Source organism: Sesamum indicum, linkage group LG5 (genome assembly GCF_000512975.1).
Source record: "Sesamum indicum cultivar Zhongzhi No. 13 linkage group LG5, S_indicum_v1.0, whole genome shotgun sequence".
NCBI classification, from domain to species: Eukaryota; Viridiplantae; Streptophyta; class Magnoliopsida; order Lamiales; family Pedaliaceae; genus Sesamum; species Sesamum indicum.
Window position 1 is genome coordinate 2,139,463 of NC_026149.1, and position 14,888 is coordinate 2,154,350.

Below are 14,888 nucleotides of genomic sequence, written 5' to 3' on the forward strand. Positions count from 1 at the left end.
ATTTTGTTTTTTTTTTTAATAAAATGGCAGGCACCGCGATTTGCTAATTCTTTAAGAATTTCAAAACAACGTCACTTTTGTATTTTTCTTTTTTTGATATCATTTAAATAATTTTGCCCAATTCCGCGGCTCCGCCAGTGCCACAGGCTGCAACGAAAAGGTACCACACCCAAAGCAGAGGGAACAGCATATAATGCAGGTCAAAACCCTAACAAGTCTCACTTATATACGGTGGTAATTTATAAACCTTCCAATTTCCAAAACCCTTCCCCCTCTGCTCGAAGGAAGAAGGCTCAGGGTTCTCCAGGCGTGCATATAAAGTGTATTTTATGCGTGGGAGCAGTGACGTAGGCCCTAGCTCGTCCTTCCTTACTGCGTTTAAGCCTCGTCAAGTTCTGCTTTTGGAGCAGCAGCAGAGAAACCTAGCAGTACAGAAACCAATGGCGAAGAAAGCGGTCGAATTGAAGCCTGAAGACGAGTCAATTCTAGTCTGTTCCGTCGCGCTGTGGCTCGAAAATAAGGGCTTTTCCAAAGTCCTCAAACGCTTCCTCACCGCAGCTCAAATTGAGGTCTGTATATAGTGGCGTGTGTCTCTGTTTGTATGTGTGGGCATCTATGTGTGTGCGTGTGTTTGTTATGGTATAGCATGATAAAAGTGAGATTCAATTTGATACCTTGAGCAAAATGCGGCTAGTAAGGCTAACGTTGTACGGAGTGCATCGCTGGTTGTGCCTTGTTGAATGGTTGCGGACGCTCTGGCGATTTTTTTTTTTTTTTTTGTTTCCAGGATTTTAAAAAATTAAGCAGAAAAAATTAAATCTTTGATGCGTAATTTTGGATATCGAGCTTGTTTTTCCCGTTTGCTTTTTTTCCCCTTTTCCTTTTTTTTCCCCCCGCAAATTTTGTTTCGCCAGAGTTCTGAGTTGATACTTTGTATGTTCAGGATGACAGTTGGAAGGCTAGAGCGCTTAACTTGAATGAGATTTTCTCCAAATATCAGGAAATTTGGTAAGCTATTTAGCAAGTTTACATTTTAGATTCCGAGCATATTAAATATATATTAGTATAAAGTATAGCTTAATACCAAGCAGTTCCTCAGTGATTGAGTGTTTTGTTGATGTGTGGACTCCTTTTCCAACAACAGAGAGCCAGAAGTTTGAGTGATAATAGTTCTTCATGTTCGTTCCTGGTAATATTCTGAAGTTTGAATATGAGAACACTGTCTTGTGTAGAGTCTATTTATGTAATTACAGATTATGTTACACTGAAAGTTGTTCGAGATTAATTTAGACATTCTCAGGTCTTGTGTAGGATGATACTCGTGCGCAACATCTATTATAATGGAATTATTTGGCAATGGATTGGTGTATGTTATGCTTGATTGATATGAAATCTCGTTTATGTTTTTGTACTTCAAATATACTTGCTGTCAAGGTTGATGCTTTGCTACTTCTGGTTTACAGTGAACAGCATATGATTGTGCTGACGCATGAAAACTTGAATTTCATATCAAGTGACTTAAGAGAAACTTCAACAAGGTCCATGTTCCCACAAGGGGTTTGTGGCTGGACCCTTTTGATTGTTAAACTGACTCTTTTTTCTCTTTTGTGCTTTCATCGTCCTGTCCTCCAAAATCTTTGTTTGGCTTTATTTTTAAGTCTTTTTTCCATAATTCTGGAGGATTGAGAGAAAAAGATGGAGATATGTATGTGCATTTTAGAGTTTTTGAGATGTTTGTATTAGTGTAGTGCAAATAAAAAATAAATTAAAACACACTGAACTTTGCATTTTGTAAAGACATAGACAAATGTTTGGAATGTTATTGGCTATCTGGAATATCCAAAATGTGAGAACAAACATAGCCAGGCCTTGTTTCTATGTGAGACTTGGTGCTTATATTTTTGATGATTGAATTTCATATTTGATTCTTATGGTGTTGACCTCCTCTTTTATGCAGTACTGGTGCTCATGAAGACTTAAAATTCCAAAAGAAGCAAGGTAAACAATATAACCAATCATTTACTGCTTGTGCTACCTGGTTATGGTTGATGGAGTTTCATTCAACACTGGAGACTTGTTTTGACAGATGTACAGGTGGTTAGTGCAAGAGGAACAAATGGAGGTACAATTGGTACAGCATCCGAAGAAATTGGGAGTAAGAAGAAGAATAAAAAAAATAAAGGGGACATGGCAGTGACCGACACTGGAAGAACGCCTGAAGATATAGCCACGAGTGGAAAGGTGAATGAATCATATGTGAATGGCAAAGAGGATGAGGATCAGAGATACAAAACATCTGATGCTCTCAGTCTCAGTGACCAGAAATCTAAAGTACCGAAGGAATTTAATGATGAAAAAGTTTGTGACACAACAATGGATCTTTCAACTAAGAAACAGAAAGACAAGAAGAAAAAGAAAAACAAGTTGATGTCAGAGCCATTGGATGTCAATGAAAACCAAACAGATGTAATGCCTGAGGTGACTGAGTCGAAACATAAAAGAGAAACCACTGTGGATAAGAAATCTAGAAAGCGATCAGTTGAAGCTGCAGAAGATGAGGTTAATGAATCTAAAAAGTCTTCCAAGAAAAGAAAAAGAATGGCTCATGATGAAAATGAAAATAAGCTTGATCAGGAAGTAGCTGTTGAAGAATCAAAGCCTAAAAAGACTAAAAGTCTGGAAGAAGGCGAAGATGTTCTAAAGCAGATTAATCCATCCGGAGCCAATGAAAATGCTGGTGGACAAAATAAAGAGGAAAAGTTCCAAGCTGGTCAAGCAGGTTCCGAGAATTGCAAAGATAAACAAGCTGATGAAAACACTAAATCTACTCTTAACAACAATGGGGTGGATAAATCAAATCAGCCGAAATCTGCAAGGAAACAGCCCAAAAATTCTGCTGAGGTATGTTGTATCTTTGTTTATCAGTATCCTCGTAATTTACAGCCTTTATTGTATCTTGATCTGTGCTACTTAAAGTGGGCATTACTGGTTATGCTAAATGGATCTCATATTAGCAAGGCATTTGCATTTTTGATTCAAAGGTTTACGTTTCCTGTACTAAAAGCAAGTGAATACAACTTGCATATTAGGCATAATCTAAATTGAAGGTCATGCTGGTTTAGATTATAGGTTTGTTTTGGTTGCTCATTTCAATCACCTTTTGTTTAAGGTTGTATGATAGATTGGAGTAATACTAACAATAAATTATCTGTCACGATGCAAAACTATTTTTGCATATTAATTTATTCTTAGATTTTGGAAAAGGGACGAAAGGAAAGGAAAGTGGCATTTATCCTTAGCAGCCTGTGGTAGAACTAGTAAAATAACATTTGACCTAATCCTGAATAGTAGATGTGCTTCTTTTTACATGTATTTTTGAGCAAATTAGCTCATGCATGTTCAGAATTTAGCATGTGCAATCTCTCTTTCTTCTCAGGTCCTTTAGGTTTGCTGATGACTTCTTGTTGTGTTCATTCTTTTTTTTCTTTATTCTTTGTTTAGGATGTAAAAATAAGTCTCGTCCCATAATAGATGAAAATGTTTTCTTTTCCGTCATGCTGGGAATATATCAACTGCTAAATTTTTCTTCAAGGGACAACTTTGCTGGTCTTTTGCAGCCAAAAACGGTGAATGCATTTCAAAGAGTGAAAGTTGAAGAGGTGGAGTTTGTTGATGACAGGCTCCAAGATAATTCTTACTGGGCAAAGGTTTGCTGCCTTTCCTTGTTTTATTTTCTATTTGGGTTTCATATTTGGTTGTGCATGTATACATGAGTTATATATGGTAGCGCAAGTAGCGAGAACCTCTCATTACATGAGTGTTACTGAAGTTCTAATAAATAAGGGTAGTTTAAGAAGGAAGTGTCACAAAATTGACTTTTTTTAATCACTGGAAAAGTTTAAGCTTGATATCCGTTGTGGTTCTGGTATGATATTTATTTCTGGTGTTCTGTTTGTTTCAGGATGGTGCAGATACTGGTTATGGCGCAAAAGCTCAAGAAGTTTTGGGACAAGTCAAAGGAAGGTCTGTTTCCGTGTGTTGCTAAAGATTGACCATCTATAATTTTGGAAGTTCTGGAATAAAGAACTGGATTGACAAGAAGAAGTTTACAGGAATGATATATTATAATGCTAAAATTAGAAGTTAATTTGGTGAATGAACTTGCTTCCAGTCACCAACATATAATCTGTGAGAGAAGTACTTTTCTTTGGTCCTCATACTTGACATGAATGATTTTCAGTTAAATCATATAGCACATGTAGATGTCAGTCATCAGAGATCTGGGTGTCTGCTTTTTCTTTCTTTCGAAACCGTTCTGCATATCATCTATGCAAATTGTTTTTCATTTATTTTCCCGGATTGTGTAGCAAAATCCTGAAACAGAAGTACTGAATTTCTTCTCTCCTATTGCATTATTTCACAGGGCAATCAAAACTTTACCCAACTATTTTCAAATTTTCTAACATATTTATGTATCGAATAAGGATGGTTCCAATTTGTTATAGAAAAGTGATCTGACTCAATCTGTTGTACTTTCCTAGGGAGTGGTTGCAATATTTGTCCTCTATATATGATGCCAAACTTGTTGAAATTCGTCCTCAATCTTTGTTAACTTATAATTGGTCAATATGGATTGAGCAATAGTGCCCAGCCTTCAGTTTTTTCTTTTTGCCTTGAAGGATCCCTGCAATTTACTTTTCCAGGTTTCTTATCTTTCCTGCCTTTCCTTCTCTGTCATATGCAGGGATTTCCGACATGAAAAAACAAAGAAAAAGCGCGGTAGCTATAGAGGAGGACAAATTGACCTGCAATCCCACTCTGTAAAGTTTAACTATTCAGATGATGAGTGATGGAAACTTACAAATTAGAAACATACCTCACTGCTTTCTGCAAGGATGCGTCTGGATGCCTGCTTCTGCTTTCTGCAACAATGGCTCTGAGATTATAAAGTTTTGGTATAATTTTTGTCCTATATCATTAATGCGACTCGATGAACTACATCCCTGATTCAAAATTAGTCAATTTTCTGTATGGACCATTCTTGGATATGCTTGGTTACGATTATTGTCTGCTGGTGCCGTCTTGTTTCTTTTCTTATGCTACCTGCAGTCACTTACTAGAGTTTTCAACGTATCTCATGCCACTGAGTTTGCATGTCAAGCTGATTCTCTGTTTTTTTTTTTTTTTTTTTTGTTATGTCGCTAGAAAACGGTTTATTTGTTACCATGGGTGACTCCTATTAAGGAAAAGAAATAACAAAGAAATGTACTTTCCGCTGAAGTCTCGAACATGGGTGAGTGCGGAAAAGAAAAGAAACTCGTATGTGAAGCATTACTATTAGCATCACGTATCATCTATTGTTTGGATTCTGGGTGTCAGTAAACGAAATGCCTTAATTTACCTTTGGAAGCAGTTGAAGTATTGAGTGGGAATTAACTAGAAAAGAGGTCATCAGCGTTTCCTTAAGATCCTGTGTTGCATGCATGTGGCGAACGATTAGAAGGTGCTATTGACGATAACAGTAGCATAGTCTTAAAATTTGCAAAGATCACTTGAAACTAAACATCAAATTCTGTATCATAGTCTTAAAATTTGCAAAGATCACTTGAAACTAAACATCAAATTCTGTATCAAAACTGACTTGATCAATTGTACTTGAGCTTTTGATTTGGGGACGCTGTACACTTAATAATAGGGTTATATGCATGATGATGTTGGTATTTCGGTTTATAATATGGTTTACACACAAATGGAATGACTAATAGCACCTCTCAGGCGGGTGGACATAAAAATTCTGATTTATTTACTTGCATCACTAAGTTGATATGTGATCCATGGGTAAGGAAGCACCTTTACAACTTGTAGCTTCTGTGCTGTTAAGGCTGCAGCTTTGTGTAAACGGACAAGAGGAGCGCCGAAAGAGAGCACTCATATTATACGAAACAAGCAGGCAGGCTTCTCCCAGTATGCATGAATCCATACTGTGTCCAAGCGTCCTATATAACGCACTATGGATGGAAAAACCATTTCAGCACTCATCCAATTCCTATTCCAAAAACCCAAATTCTTGTTTCCCTTCTCTCATCCTTCATCTTCCATCTTCCAAAACAAAGTTTCTTGGATGCTGTTTGCCCATGCCCTCTCCCCTGTGAAACCCACACATCGTTCGATCTGAAACTCCAGTGAAAATGGAAGAATTGATCAGACGGCACCGGAGCTTCAGCTGTTGAAGTTTATTTTGTCCGTCTCTTTGCACTGTGCTTCAGTTGATCGGTGATACGGTTCTCACTGCTCAGATTGGGAATAAATGAGTAGTTTTTCCAGGCAGTGGACGTCTGTAATAGCCAACTGCTTTATTGCTTGTGTAAAGAAGAATGATGCTGTTAACATTGATTATGAGGAGAGGGTTTTTGTCCTGATAACATACCATTTATTGGAAACGTTTTAGCGGCTGAACAAATGTGGTGGCTGCTGCGTCCTTCAGTGTTGGCACCGCTCCATTTGAATGCAGGGATGTTTCCCGGTGGAAGCAGTTTGAGACTTACACAGTGGGCATGCGCAGGCCATTTCCGCAGACTTCGGATTAGTTGTCTATGGGGGTGTTTGGCTGAGCTTATAATCATGTGATATGTTTTGGAGTTTATAAGAATTAAGAGTTAAATAAGTTTTTGAAGCGTCTTAACAACATACTATTAGCAGTACTACAATTCATATGGGAACAACCTTCCCGTATTAAAAGTGGCCATTATGTTGTCGATGCAAATACAGTAGTAATAACTATTTATTGTCATTAGACCGTCACATGTGATACTAAATATTAATGAAGACGATACTTGTCCAATGTTTGCTATTCCATCAAAAAGGACAATAACAAAAGTCATTTTTTATATGTATGTTAAAGAGCAAAGTTGAAGTTATTTATTAAAAATCATGCGCAAAGGGTTTGTATTACTACATATACTTGGAAATGTTTATGCATGATGAAAAGAACGAGACTCGCGGGTTTTCTTTACAATAAGAGTACATAATGTACATGACAGGGGGAAAAGATCACATGAAATCAGAGTTAGAGAAGTATCTCAATAAGGATGTCGAAAAGTATATGCAAAAGTTTGATATATTAAAATAGGGGAAACTGAGCACTCAGAGATTTTCGATTCTCTCAAAGATGGCTCGAGATATATTGACAATTCCTATCTCAACTGTTGCTTCAGAGGCCGCATTTAGCACTGGTGGTCGTGTTCTTGATGCATTTAGGAGCTCACTATCTCCTAAAGTTGTTCAAGCCATTATTTGTACTCAAATTGGATCCGTAAAGATTCCAAGCCAATAAGCGTAGAAAAAGATTTAAGTGAAATTGAAATGTTTAAGCAAGGTACTTTTTATTTTTCTTTTCTTTTGTTTTATTTTAAATTCTTTATATTTTTATTTATATCAATCTCAATTTTTTTTTTGATTTCTTGTAGAGTTGACAAAATTCGGAGTTGATTCGACCATCATTGATATTTGACTGGACTATTTGTAATTGTAAATTGATGATTAGAATGTAATGTCTTGATGGATTATTTTGTTAATGTTGTTTGCTAATGCAAAAAAATTGTTCATAGATTATTTTGTTGATGTTGTTTGCAAAAATTGAATGTCTCTTGTGATTCTTTGCCATTGTAATTTATTTTATGAATAAAATTCCATTGCTTTATAATAAAAATAATAATAGAAAAGAAAAATTCAAACTTGCAGAAATTACCTGGACCCAACAGTCGGGTACCTACCCTACTTGGGTTCAGGATCGGATAGTATTATATACTACCCTAGGTACCCGAACCCGATTAACCCAACCTGACGCACACCCCTAGCAAGGACATTGTCTATCCCAATATTCTAGTGATAATTCAAATTTGTTCCGTAGCTGAGCCAACACTTTGTTAAAAGTCACTTTGTTCAAGTAATTAGATTTTTTATATTATTTGTCCCATAAGTTGAAATTTGAATAATCGCAATCTATAAAATGATACCTTGGATGTGCTTTTTGGATACATTCTATTCTTTAATTATTAACATCAAGCATTTTCGAACCGTCACAATTGAGAAAAGGTGAATAGAAACAAGTTTGAGCAGATAATGGATAAACAATTTACTGTTGGAAGAGTGGATTTATAGACGAAACTTCTGGAGCGTTTTATTTATAGTGCGAAAATAAAATATTTATACTTAGACAGAGGATCCCAGCCAACAACCTTATACATACAGTTTAGAGTTCATTTAAGATTTCAGCAGAAGCATGAGTACGCAAAGTGGCTTTTCTTAGCTATATAAGGGGATATATAGTCTGCTGCAGAAGTAGTAGTGTTCATTGCTGGGAGAAGTATCTGTGTGTTGCCATCACCAATTCTCTTCCCGACAATGCTGGCATAAAATCTGCTCCTGAAGGCTGGAACAAAGACATCTCCCACTGTGCACATGTAGAAGTCAATGAATTTTTCATATTCATGACTTTCTGAGTCCATAAATTTCGCCTTCTCATCAGCAGGTATTATTGCTTCCTGGTAGCATAATTGCATAATTTAGTGATCTTCTGTATGCATAGGACGAATATATCAATTGAATTGTATGTTGAAATATTTAAGTTGTAGGAAATGTTACCTTAGTAAAAGTGTTGGGGAAAACATCTCTCAGTGCATTCAGACTGCTATGCCACCCCGTCTGAGTTAAATATATAGTTGTGTCTGTATGAAACCCGATCTTCTCAAGAAACACGCCGATTTCTTCAGCGTTCTGACACTGTTTACTCGTTTCATCAGTCTCTCTGCAGCTCTTTTTCCCCAACATCTCAACCCTCAAGTCCACTGCAATAAAACGGCCACGTGAGCTCTGGCTCATGCTTCTCAGCGTCCCGACCATTGAATCAGCCAGTTCCTGTAAGTCTGTCTGCAACTTGAGGCTTTCAAACATTGCCAGGCACTGATATGCATTTTGCGACTTGTCTACTTTCGCTTTAGTCACAGCTGATGGATTGAAATAAGTAACGATCTTCAAATTTCGTTTGCTCTTAAACACGGGCTCAACTTTCGAAGCTATGAAGTCCTCAGAAACTCTGTTGGGCACCCTCACAATTGGGAGCCTCCCATTTGATAATTCAGCAGGTGGATTCTTGTCGACTTGGACTACTCCATTCAGGCTTCTTATGAAGTTGTTGACGTCATATATTTCTCCAAAGCGTCTGAAAATAATCCGCGATGAATTTCAAGATGTCATTTGTTATCCGAATTCCCAAGGAGAAGGGTTCCAGTATAACAGAATTTGGGAGATTCTTGAGTTTTCTTGAAGGAGATAGCAGAAGAAAATCCAAGAATCTCTGGCAAGCAATTAACTGTTGAGAACACAGTTTGGTTTTATACTATGTTGAGATGTAATAATCACCTTTTCTCTCCCAGTTTGCTTCCTCGAATATCTGGAAGTGCAAGTGTTGCTCCAAGATGCTTGGCTACCGCCACAGCATTAGCCAACTGAGATGACATAAAATGAAGGATTTTATCTCCATGATCAAATTAATTGGAGTATATGGTTTTGAAGTAGTATTAGTACTAATTAGATCAAGGAAAATTCAAGTATAAGTAACCTGTGAAGCATGATATTCAGGGCCATGAGTCAATGAGAAAAAGATGTAACCATTGGACTGCACCTTCCCTTCTGCAACAAAGAAAACAAAATGACCAAGAATTAATGAAGCACAAGAATCTTGTTTTTTTAATAAGGCTTAATATCAACATCTCTCTCCCTCTCTCTCTCTCTCTCTCTATATATATATATATATTGATGCGGCTTGATATTCAAATGGTGCCCCATTGCGTGAGATATGTCCTCTTTTGACTTCATAAGAACCTTGAGGGTTTTGGCCTGAAAAGACGCTTTGCTAGGAAAATGAGATCTTGAGACTTATAAGCGACTGAATTGAAAAACTTACTTGATAAGGGGGTTGTCCAGCAAGGATTCATGGAATCGTTGTTTTCCATCCAAGGACCATATCTGGTTTCAATTAATTTCACCATGCCTGGTTTTGAGACCTTGAGAGCATGGTATTGGACATCAGGTGATACCGGCAACGGTTCCTTGGGAAAAAAGTAAGAATGAAAAATGATCAAAACTTACTATCAGGAATATGCATTTACTGTGCTATCGTCATAATTAGGTGAGATCAAGTTATGATGTATGCATGCACATACACACAAGCAAACAATTTATTTGGATGTAAAATTCTTTCTGCAGCTTGAATAATTAGGACGCGAAATTATATAGCATATAATAACAACTTACCAGAACATGATATTTTATTTTTGCTAGTTAAATTTTGTGATTTTCTTTGTATTTTATGGTAAAAGTTTCTTAATAAAAATGAATTTTTAGAATATATAAACTACCAAAAAAAAAAAAAATTAAAACATACTAGCGAAGAAAATAGACATTTACTTTGAGTCGCAAAAAAACATTAAATGCCCTCTTTGCTTCCTCAAATTTATTACTCCATGGAATTATTAATTGAAAATAAGTAATTTGTAAACTTAATAAGTAGAAACTTAGAAATCATCATATAAATTGTGATGATTAAGATGATCATTAACACATCTTTGTCTTTCAACTGTTACTCTCCATTTTCCATTTCTAGAACTTGAACCATATGTCGTCACTCACTCTACAAAATTTGTTTCAACAATTTGAAACAATTGTTACAAACACAAACCTAAAATAGAACAATTGACATAAAATCAAACTCGAGCTAGTAAAACCTTAAAAAACGGAAACCTTACCAGAAATGGATCGATGTGGTCTCTCTTGATCATGTTTCCGAGCATTATGAACATGGAGAATGTAAGAACAGCAGCCATTACTTGCCTCAGATCAACAGCCATTCTTCTCTCTACCTCAGTACTAGCTCTTCTCTCTCTTAACTTCTCAAGCTTATTATTGCATATAGTAATAGTAGCAGTATAGTATCCTCAGACTCTATATAAATACACACACCAACAGCTTTGGCTCTCTTTCAACTCGATCTTTGTCCGGACATCAGCCAATATTACAAAAGCGCAACACCACACCGACTGAGAGAGTATGAGGGAGTGCAGAAAACACCAGAAATTGGCTTAATTTTGAGTAAAGTGACAGCCAAAAGCCAGCTGCACCATGATGCACTAAAACCCTTTTTCCTTTTCTTTTTGTTTTTCCTTTTCTTGATGATTTAGCCGCTTAATTTCTGAGCGGTTTGGGTATATATGTTCATTGGAAGCTTTGGTCTTTTTGAGGGAAATGCTACTCTCACTTGCGCACCCTATCTACCTACGTAGTTGCTTACTTAGTTTTGTAATTCCATGTGTTTGTTTATGCATGATGTCATACTTATTAATCAGATTATGCACATTCATAGGACTGTTACTTTTTACTGTTTTCTTTGGTTGATTTATGAGAATGAAAACTTCTGCAATAGATATAATGGTTTAAGCTATTTTTGGTAAGTTGGCGATTCTTGTTCTTAATTGTGTGTATATATGCTTGTATTATTAGACGTGTTTATAAGTTTTCAAACATTTTGTGAATGTATTTGTTCACAGCATGTATTTTCACAAAATCATATGAATTTGGATTTTGACTTGGTTTGTTTTATTATTGTATTTAAGTTTCACTGTCATGTACATAAATTTATTTATACTTTTTAAATATTCATCATGTCCTTATTGTTTACATGTTTTGTGTTTTGTAATCATTTTTGAAAATGAACACACACACATATATATATAGTACTAAATATAAATGAAAGAAAAAGTATCATGTGGTACTATATTAATTTGGTTTTACTAGCATTTTCTAACAATCATTGGAATACACAAAAGTAGGTCTAGCAAGTTGCATAATATTAGGGTTTATGAGAAATGTATATTTGACATTATGCACATAATTAATTTGTTGTTGTTCTTAACAACTACTAATTAAGATGATTAACTGATCTTACCTTTTCGATAAACAGAACACGCGTTTGTAGAATAAGTGGTCTGTCACATCTGTATCGCACACTCGGAAGTCTTTAGCAACTCCCCTCAGAGTAATATACATTCGAACGGAACTGTGGTCTGGTGGACGCATGTCATCTATATTTTATATTTCCTGCATGAACATGACACGTCATTTTTCGCACAATGATTTTTTTCTTTCATCTTAAATGAACAGTAAATATACCGCCAAAATAAATGCAACGGCCAACAAACGAATCTTATTTATTATTTTTGTTTTATTGTTATCATTGAAATTAATATTGAACATATGGGGTTAAGGGTACAAAAATGGGTTGAATCTTTGAAAGTTTTTGAGCTTGATCTTGAATTAAATTAATTTAGAAATATCTAGTAAAGTTTGCACTTTCTTACCAAAAATGATCTTAGAATCAATTTGAATTAGTCTTTATACTTTATAAATAATATTGTTACTCATACATCATCCTAATCCATCACTATTGTTATGCATTATCATTAAATTAACATATGATTTTAAACTATTTTGTGTTTCTATTACAATATTAATAATCTCATAGTTTTATAATTGCAATAAATACAATTATGTATATATATATACAGTATATATATGTAATTATGTATATACAATTATATATAATAATTTTTATTTTCTTAAAACTTATATAAAAGTATTTAATTATTTTAAAATCTAAAATTCGTGAAAAAATTATCTTAAATACTTATAAGGTAAATATTATTTATATTAAATAATATAATTTAATATATAGTTAATCTACTTTTTCTATTTGATACATAATTAATATATTTTATAATAAACATTATCAAAGTATATTTTAAATAAAATTTAAAAAAATAAAGTAAAATGATTAATCTTTAGACAATATAAAAATAATAAAAAGAAAAACTTTAATTTAGTAATATGTCACATTTTATTTATTTTTAATTAAAGCCATGTAATTGCCACATCAAACATAATTAGCTAATAGGATCGCTTCCTCCAATTTGAAATGCCATGTCTGATTTAGGTGTCTTTTTTCGGCGACTTTGGACAAAATTCGGCGATTGGTGTCCCAAAATTAAGCAATTTCAAAAGTTAGAGAACCTTTTTGAAATCCTAAAAAGTTAAAGGACTATAATAAAATTTATATATAGTCAGTGGACCAAATTTGCCTTTAATCCATAATTTTATTGGCTATGGACTAAAATCATAATAAATAATGATTATTATTTATAGCTAAATAAAAATATCCACTATAAAAACTTTTTTGCCATGACTTATAACCATGACAAATATTTTTATCATATTTTTTAGCCATGACAACTGTTTTTGCTATATTTGCAAAAACCACATACAACAATCATTGTGGTAGAAGCTAGTTCTCTTCATGGCGATGTTTGCTGCTCTTCTTCTCAGACCGCTTCTTGTCCCTACCCACTCGCGAATCATCTTAAGCACTAACGTCAGAATCAGAGTCTGAATATGCCTTCCTGCTCCTCTTTTTATGTCGCAGATCAGCAGAATCATTAGAAAAATCATCATCTAAATGATGGTGACGCCTCCTCCTCCTCTTCTCCTTCCTACTCTTCCTCTTTCTTCGCCTGCGCTTCAATTCCTGCAATTTATACCTGTAATTTTCCTGATTCAGAAAAGTGTCTTCAATTACTTAAAAAGAAAACAAAAAAGAAATAGAAGAGTACCTTCAAGGTAACCCAACTATCCATACTGCTCAAAAGCAACATGAGATCAGAAATTAAACCAAAATCCAAAATGCTATGAAGAGATGGTTAACAGAAAGCAATTGGCATTGGGTTAGCTTTGTATTACTAAGGCATTTCAGCAAAAACCCAAGCGAAAAAAAACATAAATCACACAAGACGCCTCAACCTTTAACAAAGTTAGCATAAAAACTTGTAATGGATTTTGATTACTTCATTAAACTTACCTCTCTTACAAAAAGTTAAAGCCAGTGTCTCAGCCACAGGAACAGCTGTGCCATTTATCAAGCAACACCACAAATTCAACAACTTATAGGCCTAATATCCTAGTTTCTCCAATACCAAAATCACATTACTAGGATACTCTTACCAGTGAAATATGTATGAAACTGCCCACAAGTATCTGAAGGCAGAAAAATAACAGAAACTTGGGAGGTGAATAATTAGTTCTTTACCTAATAAACAGTAAGCCAAATGTAAGCACAAGCATGAGTCAAACATCAGCTACAACGTATATAACTGATTAATTGTTCCTGAGCAAAAGGACCATTCTCCCTCTTCCATGCGAGTACCCAAAAATTGAGGTGATGCTACAGAATTTACCATGTGATTCAAGGGTGAAAATCGTAGAGACCACTATTAGCAGGAAGAAAATCAAACTGGCTAAACACACCAATGTAAGGGTTCAAAACTACAATATTTTGTAGTGGTCACTGGTAACCAATTCAAGAATTGGTTAGCAGATTATAACCACCCAAGGCATTTATCAGATGTTATCAATCCTCCACTCTTTTTCTTTCACTATATCCCCTCTAGTAAAGTAAATCAATTCAAGACCACTCTTACTAACGAGATATATTGAAAGGAAAAAGGAAAAGGGACAATGCACTCTCTCATGTCCTGTTATTGCTCTTCGTTTCAATAAATACTCTTTTATATCAAGTAAACAAAAATGAGAATACACATCAATACGCAGATGGCATTCGTTGTCGCAGAAGATAAAAGCAACATCTCACTTCTTCTATGTTCAAAATGGAAGTAAAACATGTTTTATTGTGACCCCCCCCCCCAACACACACACACCCCACACACGCGCGCGCACACACACACCCCCCTACGCTCACACACTGCACACACACACACACACACAAT

The 14,888-nt window shown here is 35.2% G+C and overlaps 2 protein-coding genes across 2 annotated transcripts; one reads left to right on the plus strand and one right to left on the minus strand.

Moving 5' to 3' along the window:
• Positions 133 to 5,078, plus strand: LOC105161669 (nucleolar and coiled-body phosphoprotein 1). Its single transcript, XM_011079442.2, has 7 exons — positions 133 to 569; positions 944 to 1,008; positions 1,958 to 1,998; positions 2,087 to 2,901; positions 3,618 to 3,707; positions 3,962 to 4,023; positions 4,745 to 5,078. Exons 1-7 carry the CDS (start codon positions 330 to 332, stop codon positions 4,848 to 4,850), a joined length of 1,419 nt encoding a protein of 472 aa, XP_011077744.1. The 5' UTR covers positions 133 to 329; the 3' UTR covers positions 4,851 to 5,078.
• Positions 8,134 to 11,252, minus strand: LOC105161670 (uncharacterized protein At1g04910). The gene is made up of 6 exons (XM_011079443.2): positions 10,806 to 11,252; positions 9,965 to 10,109; positions 9,620 to 9,690; positions 9,421 to 9,506; positions 8,644 to 9,220; positions 8,134 to 8,543 (listed from the first exon to the last, which is right to left on the minus strand). The coding sequence occupies exons 1-6, from the start codon at positions 10,905 to 10,907 to the stop codon at positions 8,271 to 8,273; spliced, it is 1,254 nt and encodes a 417-aa protein (XP_011077745.1). The 5' UTR covers positions 10,908 to 11,252; the 3' UTR covers positions 8,134 to 8,270.

Excerpts from the sequence above, each read along its gene's own strand:
- LOC105161670 (XM_011079443.2), bottom strand. The coding sequence starts at position 10,907 with ATGGCTGTTGATCTGAGGCAAGTAATGGCTGCTGTTCTTACATTCTCC. Across the intron at positions 9,507-9,619 it reads CTGAATATCATGCTTCACAG|TTGGCTAATGCTGTGGCGGT; the intron begins GTTACTTATACT and ends ATGTCATCTCAG. Across the intron at positions 9,221-9,420 it reads AGCAAACTGGGAGAGAAAAG|ACGCTTTGGAGAAATATATG; the intron begins GTGATTATTACA and ends GATTATTTTCAG.
- LOC105161669 (XM_011079442.2), top strand. The coding sequence starts at position 330 with ATGCGTGGGAGCAGTGACGTAGGCCCTAGCTCGTCCTTCCTTACTGCG. Across the intron at positions 570-943 it reads TCACCGCAGCTCAAATTGAG|GATGACAGTTGGAAGGCTAG; the intron begins GTCTGTATATAG and ends TTGTATGTTCAG. Across the intron at positions 4,024-4,744 it reads TTGGGACAAGTCAAAGGAAG|GGATTTCCGACATGAAAAAA; the intron begins GTCTGTTTCCGT and ends TGTCATATGCAG.